General features: G+C 46.1%; 1 protein-coding gene across 1 annotated transcript in view; it reads right to left on the bottom strand.

Annotated features, from left to right (window-relative positions):
- Window positions 1-3,883: 3,883 nt before the first annotated feature.
- LOC125950964 (leucine-rich repeat and immunoglobulin-like domain-containing nogo receptor-interacting protein 1) overlaps window positions 3,884-12,500 on the bottom strand; it is a 9,769-nt gene continuing 1,152 nt past the window's right edge. Inside the window, exons 2-5 of the mRNA XM_049679383.1 lie at window positions 10,960-10,980; window positions 9,037-10,305; window positions 5,808-5,886; window positions 3,884-4,312 (exon numbers count right to left, since the gene is read on the bottom strand). Coding sequence (XP_049535340.1) covers window positions 4,296-4,312; window positions 5,808-5,886; window positions 9,037-10,305; window positions 10,960-10,980 — 1,386 coding nt within the window. The 3' untranslated portion in view covers window positions 3,884-4,295. The remainder of the gene's footprint in view (window positions 4,313-5,807; window positions 5,887-9,036; window positions 10,306-10,959; window positions 10,981-12,500) is intronic.

The following is a 12,500-nucleotide window of genomic DNA, read 5'->3' as shown; positions in this document are numbered from 1 at the left end:
ATTCATAACACATTGGTGTCGTCGTCCTTTGCCCGGTTGGTTTGGGGGGCTGCATTCAGTTTAATGCAGTGACGCATATTGCTGCACGCCCCGGCACTTAACTAGCAGCAATGGATCTATTCGGGCCAGAAACAAGAATACCTAGCGCTCTGTGTGTGTGTGTTTTGCACGTTTGTGTATGTGAAGTGGAGATAATGGTGACAGTCTTTCCGGTGCACGCTGCTGCAGCTAGCACCCGACGCATTCACGCTTTTCTTGGAGCCGTCATCGCAATCACGCTGGCTTGGGCGAAAAGCCATGCACACGTACGCCTGTTGTGTGCTTGTTTTCGTTTTTAATGAGCATGGAATCAGGCCGTGCACTAACGTACGCGGTACGCCCGCACACCGCACCGCTTCTGGTAATGAATGGGATAAGTTTATGAACGGTTTAGCGTGTCTCTGGTAGCGATTCTTCTGGTAAGAGCAGACACGTGAAATGTGCCACTCTACACGACAACGACGACAGCGATGATGGCGTGGCACAGTGGCTTGCCTTTACAAATTATGTGACGGTTGCCACAGGCGGCTCGTAGTGCCGGGGATGCAATTTGCGCTGATTAGAATGATCACCATCCCGACCAACCTCACCGGTGGGTGCTGCTGATGGTGAACAGAGCAACAAACTTCACAAACCATCTTCTTACTACTGCGTCAACCGATGGTTTCGGTAATCAAGCGGTAAACTCTGCGGTAAAACTCTACTCTTTGATTATATTCACTCCGAAATTAGTTGCTGAATTCGGTCTAGTATTGAGCCAAATGATTTAACATATTTATTAAGTTTTTCAGTGAGATTTTCGTAACATTTTGCAACTAATTCAAACGAAAAAGTGCACAATAGATACAGGATATCTTAAAAGATTGTAAATAATAACTATTACAAGTAGTTGAAGAAAAATATTGTTTGAGATCATTAATGCTTTGCTTACAACGAATAGCTAGAAAATTCATTCATTTTAAGGAACTATTTGTGAATTTACTTTCTTTACTATGTGTTTAAGGAACTATTGTACGGAATGTGAAAATCACAATCCCCAATAAAATTACTGCAATTTAAAGTTCAGCAAGAAAAGTAAAGGCTGCGAAGAATTATTGACAAGCGAAACTCGATGAAATAAAAATATACATCTCTGATGTCGATTGAATTTAATAAGTTGATAATAAAAGGCATAAACATATGCATCGGCGTGGTTAAACCGATCGATCGTACGTTGGATCATTTGCTCGGGCAATATGACACTGACGAATTTGGTTTATAGCCTCGCTTTCCACCGCTCATCCGTTCGCTCATTCGTTCACTGTATGCCATCAAATAAATATTTATCTACTTCATGTGCTGGAAATCAATTCATACGCGTCTGGGTCGTCAGCTGGCAGAGGTGGCAAAACAGGCAAAAAAAAAACAGAATCTGGGGCATTCCCTGCTCGCATAAAAAGAGGATTAATGGTTAAATACATGCTCGTTGCCAGCAGCGGCAGCAGCAGCAGCTGGTTATGGGAGTCCGGGAAAAATACAGGGTTTAAAAAATGTACCCGGGAATATCGAAATAACATGCCTGATAAAGACGCGCTGGACGAGTGAACGGCCTCGTTAGCAACAGTGTTGTTCGCTGAAATATAGATACATCGTTCCATGAATGGCGAACTTTAAATGACTCTCACTCTCTCTCTTTCTCTCTCTTTCACGACGAATGGAAACTGGTAAGCTCTGCCTTTCAATCACGTGGGTGCCAGGCTGCCATTCCTTTTTTTTGTATCTCTAGATACACACAGATACACACATGTACACACCCGTTATTGGTTTTAAATTTATGACACTTTGGCCACCGGTTGCCGGAGTTTTCCACTCGTTTTCCCAATCTAGCGCAGTCAGCGTGGTCCCAACCCCTCGACAAGCGTGTAAGCTGCGTTGATTAAAGATTGATTAATGGTAGCGATTTGGCAGCCAAACCTGACATTCAACACTCACATGCACGTACACACAAACACGTACTCCTTCCCACCACTGTTGCTCCTAGGAACGTGCCGAGCAGAGGTTGGTACGACGGAAAAGCGAAAAACGTGTGGGGTAAGCATTGGAATGTTAAAGGATGAAGGTTACTGGTAAGCGCTTCGATCATTTCTTCCGCTAGCGATGCTATGCGCTGCCACAGAACAGCGCCGTTCACACTCATGAATGACATTGATGATGCAGATGAAATGAGCCATCAACGGATCGGAACTGAACCACAGTAGGCTGTGCTGTGTATTCTGATGGGTGGAAATGCATTTCACTGGCAGCGAATCAGCCGCAACGGAATGATAAGATTCAACCAATAATTATACGTTTTCTGTTGGTGGCGGACTGGAAACATGAAAGAGGGTTAAAATTAGTGTTGAAAAGCAGTAACCTGAGGATGTAGATGCCATACACACGCAATTTATCCATTGGATTTTGTATGTCGTGTAATAATCTGATCATCTAAGGATTATGCCACAGCAATCGAGCTGGACCGAAATCTTCCGTCCTGATATCAGCGATAGTGAACGCGATGCATGTAAGGCTGTAATATTCGTTCATAAAAAAGATTATTCGGTTGAACAAAAATAATTTTGCAAGCAATAATAACCATCGTTTAACATTTTTTTAATTTGATGTAAGACAAAAGTATATCATGAATAATGACCCAAAAAAGCCGAGAAAAGAAGAATAGCGTGGAAACTCTGCCGGTTGTAAACGAAATGACGTGAATGTATGAATAACTCCGTCGTACAATGGTTACAGGATTAAGATTGTTGAATTGACAAGTTAACATTTTCTTACCTTTCAGCATCGTCGCATCGGTGCAAAACAAACAAAAATAAGCCAAAAAAGACGGAGCCCTTATGGTTTTATACAAAATGGTTTGTTTAATTTATTTAACTACAACCACATGATAAAGTTACATTGATCTTTGTCTTCTGGCCACCATGCGACCTCATCGATCAGCAGCCGTGCCCCACAACTGCTCTTTCGTACAAGGTTAGGTAGCCTGGATAAGGGATAGTTTTCTATTACATCTTCAGCCACGCATGCACACCGTACGCCCACCCAAGGACGCTCTGCAGTGGAGCTTATAATCTATTTGCTTTGACCTCATTTTTCATTAATTTAAATCATCCACGACTTTGGCTCTCTCAAATCATGACCACCAATTGCTACCCTCGCTGGCGCTGGCGTTTTTCCGTTGAAATTCCCAGTGTTACAATGCTTCACCTTTCCCTTCTCTTATTGTGTATGTGATTTATCTGTTTGGTTGTTGTTTTGTTTTGTTTGGATGCTTTTTTCCCCTTTTATGACCTTTAAACACTTCCGGCTTGTGGCTGTGATAAATGGAAGCCGGAACCGAACGGGGCCCCGTCCGACGGTCCGCGAAACCTGGTGTGGCATGCCAGGTGTAGCAGTGCGCCACGTAGCAAAATGCAATCGAACATTAAACCAAATAATTAAAAACACTACAAAAAACCGTGGATGAAGTGGATGTAGCAGCAGCACAAACTTACCTCCCAGCCTGCACCTAACAGTGTCTGGGGTTAGGGGGGGGGGGGGAGGGGTTCACCCAAACCGACCACAGGGGTCATGGTGGTGTTGGTGGTGGCCACCGGAAGGGCCACATCCGGGCATGATGAAATGGAAGGAATATTTACAGTTCATTGGTCCGGTCGTGCCGTCCGGTCCCGAATGGTGCAGCCCGATGAAAAATGCGACCACAAAAATGGGTTGCTTTGTTGCTGTTTCTCCACCAGCAGCAGCTGAACGTTTCAGTGTGATGCCCATGGATGATGATGATGATGATGATGATGCAGCAGCAGCCAACGGGGTAAGATGAACGTGAAACGCCGCCGAACGTCCCGTAGGCCATTTTTCAGTGACCGGATATGCGGACAGCAACCGGGGACGCGGATCAGGTGGCGCGAGGGAAATGCTGTATTTTTCCGATAATTGAATTATTTTTGCATTACTCGCTGCCCTCCATGCTCGCGCTGCGCTCATACTGCTCGTGCCACTCGTGCCCCTTGGTACTCGTGTGCTCCCGGGTATGTATATTTAGTGTGATTTTCAGCGAAGTGCATTTGCGATTTCATTATGCTCTACCGTGCTGTTTATGCAGTTCTGCTGTCACACATAAAATATTCCGCATTTTGCATTCGTCCCTGCTAACCGGCTGCCTGCTGCCTGCTCCGAGATCCGACTGACCAGAATTCGGCCAGTAGGTTTCGGCTAGCGATGGACATTCATAAGCAGCACCGACCTCTCGGTCGAGGCGATTGTTGTGTTTTTAATGCTGATTTTTAATTTTCCCAGAATCCTACCACCATCCCTTCGACAAGTGAGCTACCGACGTGGTCATTACGTCAGCGACACATTACGAGGTTCGATCGAAGTACTAATGAGTTTTTAAATCGAACCATCATCACCGAAAAAAGCTCCCTTCCTATCATGCATCATTGCAGGAGTTTAAATCATCTTGTGCTATTTAACAACATTTTCGCTTGCGAGGCGTATCAACAAAATTGTCTACAGTTATGGTTATGGAAATCAATTTAGTGTAGAAACTACAACAATAACGACCCTCATACAACCGTACGGACGAACGCTGAGGGAACGATCAATAGTAACATAATCAATCGAAGCGAAGGATTCGCTAATGCTATAATAGTATCTGAACAGAGCGTTCAAGAAGTGTATTACTTTTCCCATACTTTACCAAACACCGGCGTGCGACCACCGGTCACTTCCTTTGGCTGTGGCTCTTTCAATTCCTCTCGCTTCCGCTGGCACCCGTTCGCCAGAACTGAGTGATGAATTTGTTTAAAAATTAGCTGAAATTGCTTAATTTAATTGACGATGCAGCATTTTCCATCCGCCCTCCATCTACCATTTTCAGTCGCTGTACAATGGCTTCCGGTTGCCTGTGTCCGGCTGGGTTGCTTCCGTTAAACGGAAACGGTGTTCGTTCGATCGTTCGTTTGCTTGGTTTTGCTTTCGGGTAGGCGTTAGCGTAGCTCATATGCTGTAAACGTTTGTTTTTTTGTCCTTCTGCCCTCACCTCTCAGCAATTGTTTGTTGCATGTTTGCTTCACGCATCAGTTTCCCACAATTTGCCACGAAATTCAGGAAACGCGAGTTTAATTGTATCAATCCGGAATGTTTCATTAAGCCTCAGCATTCAAAATGGTACATGTTGGGTTCAGCCACTGGAAAGGGGAATCATTTAATGAACTTCTTTCCAATGGTTCCGGGGGAGGGCTTAATGCAGCATTCTCTGCGTATGTGTGTTCCGTTCCTGTAACGCTTTAGTTGAGCTTAAATTCACTATCCAACCGGTTGCCTTATCATATGGTGCATATGGATGTAGCGTTTAGTTTCAGCACCAGCACCATAGGAGGACTGATATTTTGTTGTTAGTTTTGCTAAGCGATACATCTGGATGAATGACCGTGTATGAGTCTCCTCATTGAATGCATTCCACTGTCCACTAAGGCGACGATATATGATTTATAGCAAACAAAAGTAGCATTACCGGGAAAATGATGTGCATTTTATCAAGCTTGTAAACTAGTTGATAGAAAAAAATCAGTAACAACGGTAAAATAGAAGAGGGAAAAACCTACCGCAATCACACTGAGCTCGTCTACCGCCCTCCATGTGGCACGATCTACCGATGGTAATTTTGATTATGGTTGTGTGCATTGAGCCTGTCATTTGGTCATTTTATTTTCCTGTGTTAGCCCAAGGCCCTATACATGCAGCCGCTCCGGTTATCGCTGCAGTGTTGGCAGTAGGTTCGGTTTCTGAATCATTTTCCACCTCGTCAATACGTGTCTATCCGAACGAGTGAGCCACAGGGGCGCATAATCACTGCACAATGCATGTTCGCTAATAGATTCTCGCTTCTTTGTTTAGGCTTAATTACATTAATCGATATACCGGGTTCGTTGATAGTACTTATATGTAGTGTAGCAGTCCAGAGTGTTGATAATATGTAGTGCACTAATTGTATGTAGCTGTAGCTAGAGGCATCCTAAACGCGACTACGTATGGCAATAGTTTGCCGACACATTTGTATTTATTATTCGGTTTTGCTTTATCCTTTTTGGTTTTTGGACTGCCGTTTTTGCTTGTTTTGCGCGATGAGCTAAAGTATATTATTATTATACCTGCTAATGTAATGTGATCATCCCTGTCCCACCCTTTCCATCTCCTTGTATGGTGATTTAGATGCTAGTGCTGCTGCACTCCTCAGTATTTACATTGTGATGCTAGCGCATTTGAGCATAATTTTGTGTGGTTTTCTTTTTTCTTAATTTATGTTCAAATTCCTCTCACAATCACATACCGAGCCGACATTGTAGTGTCGCCGTTTCGCGTTCATGAGCCCATTTCGTTACCCGCTAAACTAGAGACCACATTCGAGAGAATAGGAAGCACTCTTACGCTGAATGCACAACGCGCTGTGTTGTGCAGATGTGGGCAGAGGGATACAGAGGACGCGAAGAGGTACTTTACATTTATATTCAACAGTTGCTGATCCCAAAACCACGTTCTAGTAACTTAAAGTAGATTCTGCAGGGCGGGCACTCCATAAGCTGACGTAACCGATCGAGCGGACATGGTTCTAACAATTAATTCCGACATTTAAAGCTTGCCATAAGTTGTTGCAACAAAAAAGGGAAAAGAAGGGAAAAAAAGTAAGCAATCGCTCAGTCGGAAGTCGGGCTGTGGCATGAATTTGATGTTTCCGAAAGCAATACTATGTCATAGGCTTGTTGACTGTCAAATTAGTGGCGAAAAGTTGTGAGTGCTGGTCCTGGTGGCAAAGTTATTCGTTAGACCCATGCCACGGTGCGCACAGACGTAGAAGCTGGGCCAACACAGTGTGGCAGCACTATCCCCTGACGCTGATGCGCCGTCATTCTGCTACGACAGGCTTTGATGGGCTTGGTGAGCATAGAACGATGGGGGTCAAGAGCGTCACACAGGGACGTCTCTTGAGTGTCACAATGTTAAAGTATAAGAATTGTAATCTGTACGAAGTTTGATTGCTGTTCGATTGAGTTTAAGTGGCTGTAATGCAAGGTTCACTTATACCCTGATCCTGGGTATCGTTTCCACACTCGTGGTGATGACGCACATAATGGCCCATTGGCATTCTTTTCGAGCTTAGAGTTGTTTCGCGGAATAACATGGCAGATAGAAGACACTTGAAGTGTCTTGAGAGTTTTTCGTTGGCGGTCCGTTGGCAGGATCGTACACACACACACACAGTGGCCCTGTCATGTATTGATAGCCAGCTAAAAAGGAGCTTGGCAAACTTCCCGAGGAATAAACATTTGCCACCGCTTCCGTGTAATCGGTCAGTTTTATTTCCTCACGTAGCCTACTATATGCGAAGCACCGGTCACAGCGCGGTAGCATTCCAACCACTCTGGGCCCCAAACAAAGAGAAGGGTGCAGATGTAGACAGTCACGGTCATTAGTAGGAGCGCAGCCATGTATCTAAGCTTGGTTGTGTGGCGCAGGCGAGCCCCGAATAGCCACCTAGCCGGTGGCCAGAAACCACCAGAAAATTGCTGCAAAACTAATTTATTCAACAAGCGGAAAAATCTTTTAGAACACTTCTTCTCGTCCGCAGACCGTTGTTTTGGTGCAGACATTGAGGCCGCAGTGTGCAGCATCGGGCGATGGCGATACTGGCGATGATAATGCAGTCTAATGATCGTGCAAACACATGGACACACGCTCGCCGGCCGAACGCTAACAGCACGGACAGAACCGGCATCAACGGCCACCGGCTTGAAGCACTCGATGTTGGTGATGATGACGGTGCGCTAGCGGAGCGTCCTACGGTTCCAAGTCCGGTCCGGTGATTATGTTGCGAATGCAAAACAGGCCAGGACTTCGTTGCCGTGCTGCGCATAGCCGTACACTGGCGTTTCTTGTGTTTCCCTGTTTGTTGGTTGTTTTTTTCCTTTTTGTATTTTTGGTTCTGCACTCTGCATGTGATCGAACAGGATCCGGAACGTTGCCGTTTGGCACATTGGTTGCAGCAGAGCAGCAGCACGTTCCCGGTGAATTTATATGCATATACGGATAACTGGCATCTTACCGTCATCTCACTTTGAGGACCAATTTGAAATCTTTGCTTTGCAATAAGCATCAATCTGAATGCAAAGGAGTATGATTTCCGGCGAGTTTGTCGACGGAAATAAACTGGTATCCCTGCGGTTGACAGCAGCAGCAACCATCGATCACAGCTAGCCATGAGGTCAGAACGTCATCTGGTCTACCGAGTGTGTGTTTGTGTGTGTGTGTGTGTGTGTGCGCGAAAAACCACGTAATAAAATATCTACACCTCGGGTAAAGCTGGCCAACCGCAGTAACCACTGACCGGGCAGAGCACCCGCTTTGCCGCTACGGTGGTGGCATACGGTTTAATTGGAAATATTGGCCATTTTTTGTCACTGCCAGTGGCATAGCGGTGAAAACGCTTCCCCACCCTTCGGTTTCTCCGCTTACGCTTCCGGTTGCATGTTGGCTTCTCGACCAGAATGAAACCACAAAAGAGCGGTCAGAAGGCCGTGCACTGAGAGAAAATATCAACCTTAGTGACATTTGTGGAAAAGCAAGCGTTGGATCCAGAACAGCGGAAGAGTACATGATCGGTCACCAGCATCAGCATCATCGCATCATTATCATCACCAGTAATCGGTAGTACTTCAGATGGAGGCCATGTATTCCACAGAGCATCCGAGACTACACTCCGAAGCACTTTCTGTCATTCCATTGGGTAGTAATGACCATCAACACCTAGAACATTCCAATTCCTGCTGCCAACTGATAGGTGGATGCTTAAACTCAAAAATCGTGTATCCTAGCTCCTGCCCTACCTCGCGCCACTCCACTCCGTTCCATTCCGCATTAAGTTCAACTAATTTTGATGCTAAAGTATTTGAAACACATCCCTAGCAGAACCGATGGTAGTGGTGACGATAGCAGGTATCTCACGGCCGACGAAACTGCCGTCAGCAATGGCCGCCCATCGTGGCTACCATGCCCATGGCCATTGCCGCCGGTGTTGCCGCCGGTGTTGCCGCCGGTGTTGCGACTGCTGCCGGTTCCTGTGCCAGTGCCGCCCGTACTGCTACTACCGGTCATCCAGCCATCGCCACCGGTCCAGTGCTGCCAGGAGCGGGTTCTCCCTCGCCAGACGCTCGATCGGGCCGAATTGGAAGCTTCCAGGTTTTCCCGAGTCACCTGCTCCAGACAGCGTCCGATCGAGTACAGGTCGATCGCACTCATCGGCAGTCCGTTCACCTCCAGCGGTGAGATGCAGTAGTTCTTGGAGAGGAAATCACCGCTAGTGCCACCGTGCGACGCGTACGTCCCATTGGCCAGCGGACTATCGAGCAGCGTGTGGATGTGGCATCCACACGGGAAGTAGTTGCTATTTACATGGAGCGTCTCGATGCCCTCGAGCACGATCGCCCCGCTATCGGGCGTTTCCAGTAGATGGTTCCCCTGTATCCGCAGCACTCGGATGCGGTTCGCCTGCGTAATGTTCAGCTCCTGGATGGCGTCGATTTTGTTGTTGAGAATGTTGAGTAGCTCGACGTGTACGAGCCCATCGAAGGCACCGGCCCGGATGATGCCCAGATCGGACTCCTGCAGCGACAGCAGCTTCACGTGTGTCAAACCGCGGAAGGTGTACGGTGCCAGTGAGGCCAGATCCATGAACGAGAGCTTCAGATAGCCGACCGTCTCGAGCCCGTAGAAAGCGTCCGGTTCGATCGCCCGGATACCCGACGGCAGTATTAACCGGTCGACGTTGCTGAGACTCGAGAAGGCGTTCGTCTCGATCGTGACGGTGGGATTATCGGCCAGATGGATCAACCGGATGTTGACCGCACCGGCAAACGCGTACCCTTCGATGCGCAGAATCTTGTTGTGGGCCAACAGTATCTGCGACACGTTCTGGAGCCCGGCGAACGCGAACGAGGCGACGGTCGCGAGCGGCGTGTGCTGTATCGAGAGATCGCGCAACCGGGGAAGGCCACGGAAGGCGAACGGTTTGATGGTGGTGATGTTGTTGCCATCGAGCGACAGCTTCCGGAGGGCACGCAACCCACCGAAGGCGTCACTCTTGACGATCGGGAAATAGTTTTTCGTCAGTGACAGCTGCTCCACCGTCACCGGGATGGCTTTCAGGGGAATCTCTCGTAACGCTCCAGTGTTGCACATGACCTGTCGCGGGGTGGGGAGGGACGGGAAATCGACGAAGAGCAAGAAAGAGAGAGAAAGAAACGAAACAAACCATTGATTACACACCATCATAGACACACACATACACACATGTGGAACTAGTCTCAGATGACATTGGCAGTGGAAGAGCTGGAAGAAAAGGACGGAACCGTCGGAACCATCAATTCCGTTTGGAGATTTCGCGCTAACTGTGCAAAATATGAATTGTGCTGGCGTGTGACAGCCGCATATCAGTCGCCGTTTGTGTTGTGACACTTCCGTCGATCAAAACGGGGGCCCGATGGCCCCGATGGCTCTCTGGAGTTCTGTGGCATGGCATGATTAGAATGCTCGTGCGCTCGTTACCGAATCTGTCAAGCGTTTCTCACTAGGTCGGTGTTCGGTCTCACTTCTCGCGAGACGACGACACTGCTTCACATACACCGGTAGTACATGCTTGTATATTCCTGCACAAACTATGAATAATGCATGTGTGTGCATTCAATGTGTGCCCACTTGCTCAACACTTCACACACACGTACACAAACAGACTCGCTCAGAAAGCCATGAATAGATCATGGGAAATTTATGCAAAGCATTTGAAATGAAATTGAGGTTAAAAATGTGTCATGCCGGTTATGCGCACGGCATGTGAACCGGACGTAACCGTAACGAGCACTGGGGGGCGATGAAAAAGGGGATGATATCTGCATCATTCACTTTTTTCGAAAAAAAATTCATTATTTGATTAACTGCAATATTCAGTTGCATTGAAAATAGTAACTAGAAGCAGAAATAAAAATTGCTTATTGAGAAATGGAGCATGTATAATGCAATGTCTTCATATAAAACTCCAGTCCAAAGGAGCTAATTGAAGATGAGAGCAACAAACGATCAAACACAGTTCGTTCTAAGAGTGGGTAGAAAGGTGTTAGAAAAAGTAAACAGTTACTACAAGTATACTCAAAAAGGAGCTGAATATAATATTTAAATCTAGTTGCTAAAAAAGTCCATGTTTCAATGTAATGTAAATGTGGAGTACTATATTTTTAAATAAATTTAACTGGATGGAAGTGTTAAAGAAGTGTCTTCTGATTATCTTTTTGATTTTCATTTTTCGATAGAATTTCTGTATCGGGTTTTACTAACCATATAGTTATATTAAATGAACGAAAGATCTATACTTTGGTTATATTTTTCATACTACTAATCAAAAACGGCTAGTTATTATAATTTTTCGAGAAGATTTTGCGAATTTAACATCTTCTGAAGCAGTATTGAAACGCTGAATTTACAACATGGTGTTACTATTTAAATATGTTATTATGCACTTAAAAAGCCATACAAAACAGTTAAAGAAATCTAAATGACGAGCAGGACAAATCTAACTCCTTTTCCGTGTTACTATTCAATTGCTATTTCGAGAGCTCTTTCCTCTAATCGTTGACGTGACTTATGATGAGATATCATCATCACAAATAACCGTAAAATGAGCAAAACTCTAGTTTGCAATGGAAGACTCTTAACAGTTATACATTAATGCTCCACAGAACTCAGAAGAAGCAAAGTTATTCATAGCGCACCCACCCATTACACTCGATTTCGAGTTGTTCAGGTGCCCCCAAACCAAAAGGACACGTTAAACAAATCAAGGTTCCGGTCTGCCCTTGAATATCGCTTGAAGTACCAACAACGGTTCAGCTACTTGCCCACTGTCATACGTGGGCCCGTGACCGTGTAAGAGCAGCTGGGGAGAAGGATTTTTTTCCCGTCCGTTCCCCACCCCCCACCCCCCCCCCCCATCCGAAAAACCATAAATCGATTACAGCGCAGAGCATGTCCTACGCACATCACCGTCGGGGTCTGTCACTGTCGATTGCCAAAATATAGGTTCCATAAGCCCAGACGTTGAAAGGGGTCCGATCTCTGTCTCGTGAGATTTTCCTCAGTTTTCCCTTTTTTCCCATCACAAACACGCTCTCTCTCTCGTTCTCTCTCTCTCTTTTCACTTCTAAGACGACCGACTGGCACTGCACTTTGCACGGTAATGGAATGCCGCCATGGTTTTGAAGTTTCCCTGAAAGCCTCATCTATTTTTTATGCGCTCTCGCCATGATTTGATCAGCCGCATCGGCCGATGCTGGGCAGCGCTTGTGTTTGGCGGTGGTTAAACATGTCCCACAGTGCCCTTCGGTGAA

This window comes from Anopheles darlingi, chromosome 2 (genome assembly GCF_943734745.1).
Source record: "Anopheles darlingi chromosome 2, idAnoDarlMG_H_01, whole genome shotgun sequence".
Lineage (NCBI taxonomy): Eukaryota > Metazoa > Arthropoda > Insecta > Diptera > Culicidae > Anopheles > Anopheles darlingi.
The sequence above is the reverse complement of the archived record's forward strand: the minus strand, read 5'-3'. Positions and strand labels throughout refer to the sequence as shown.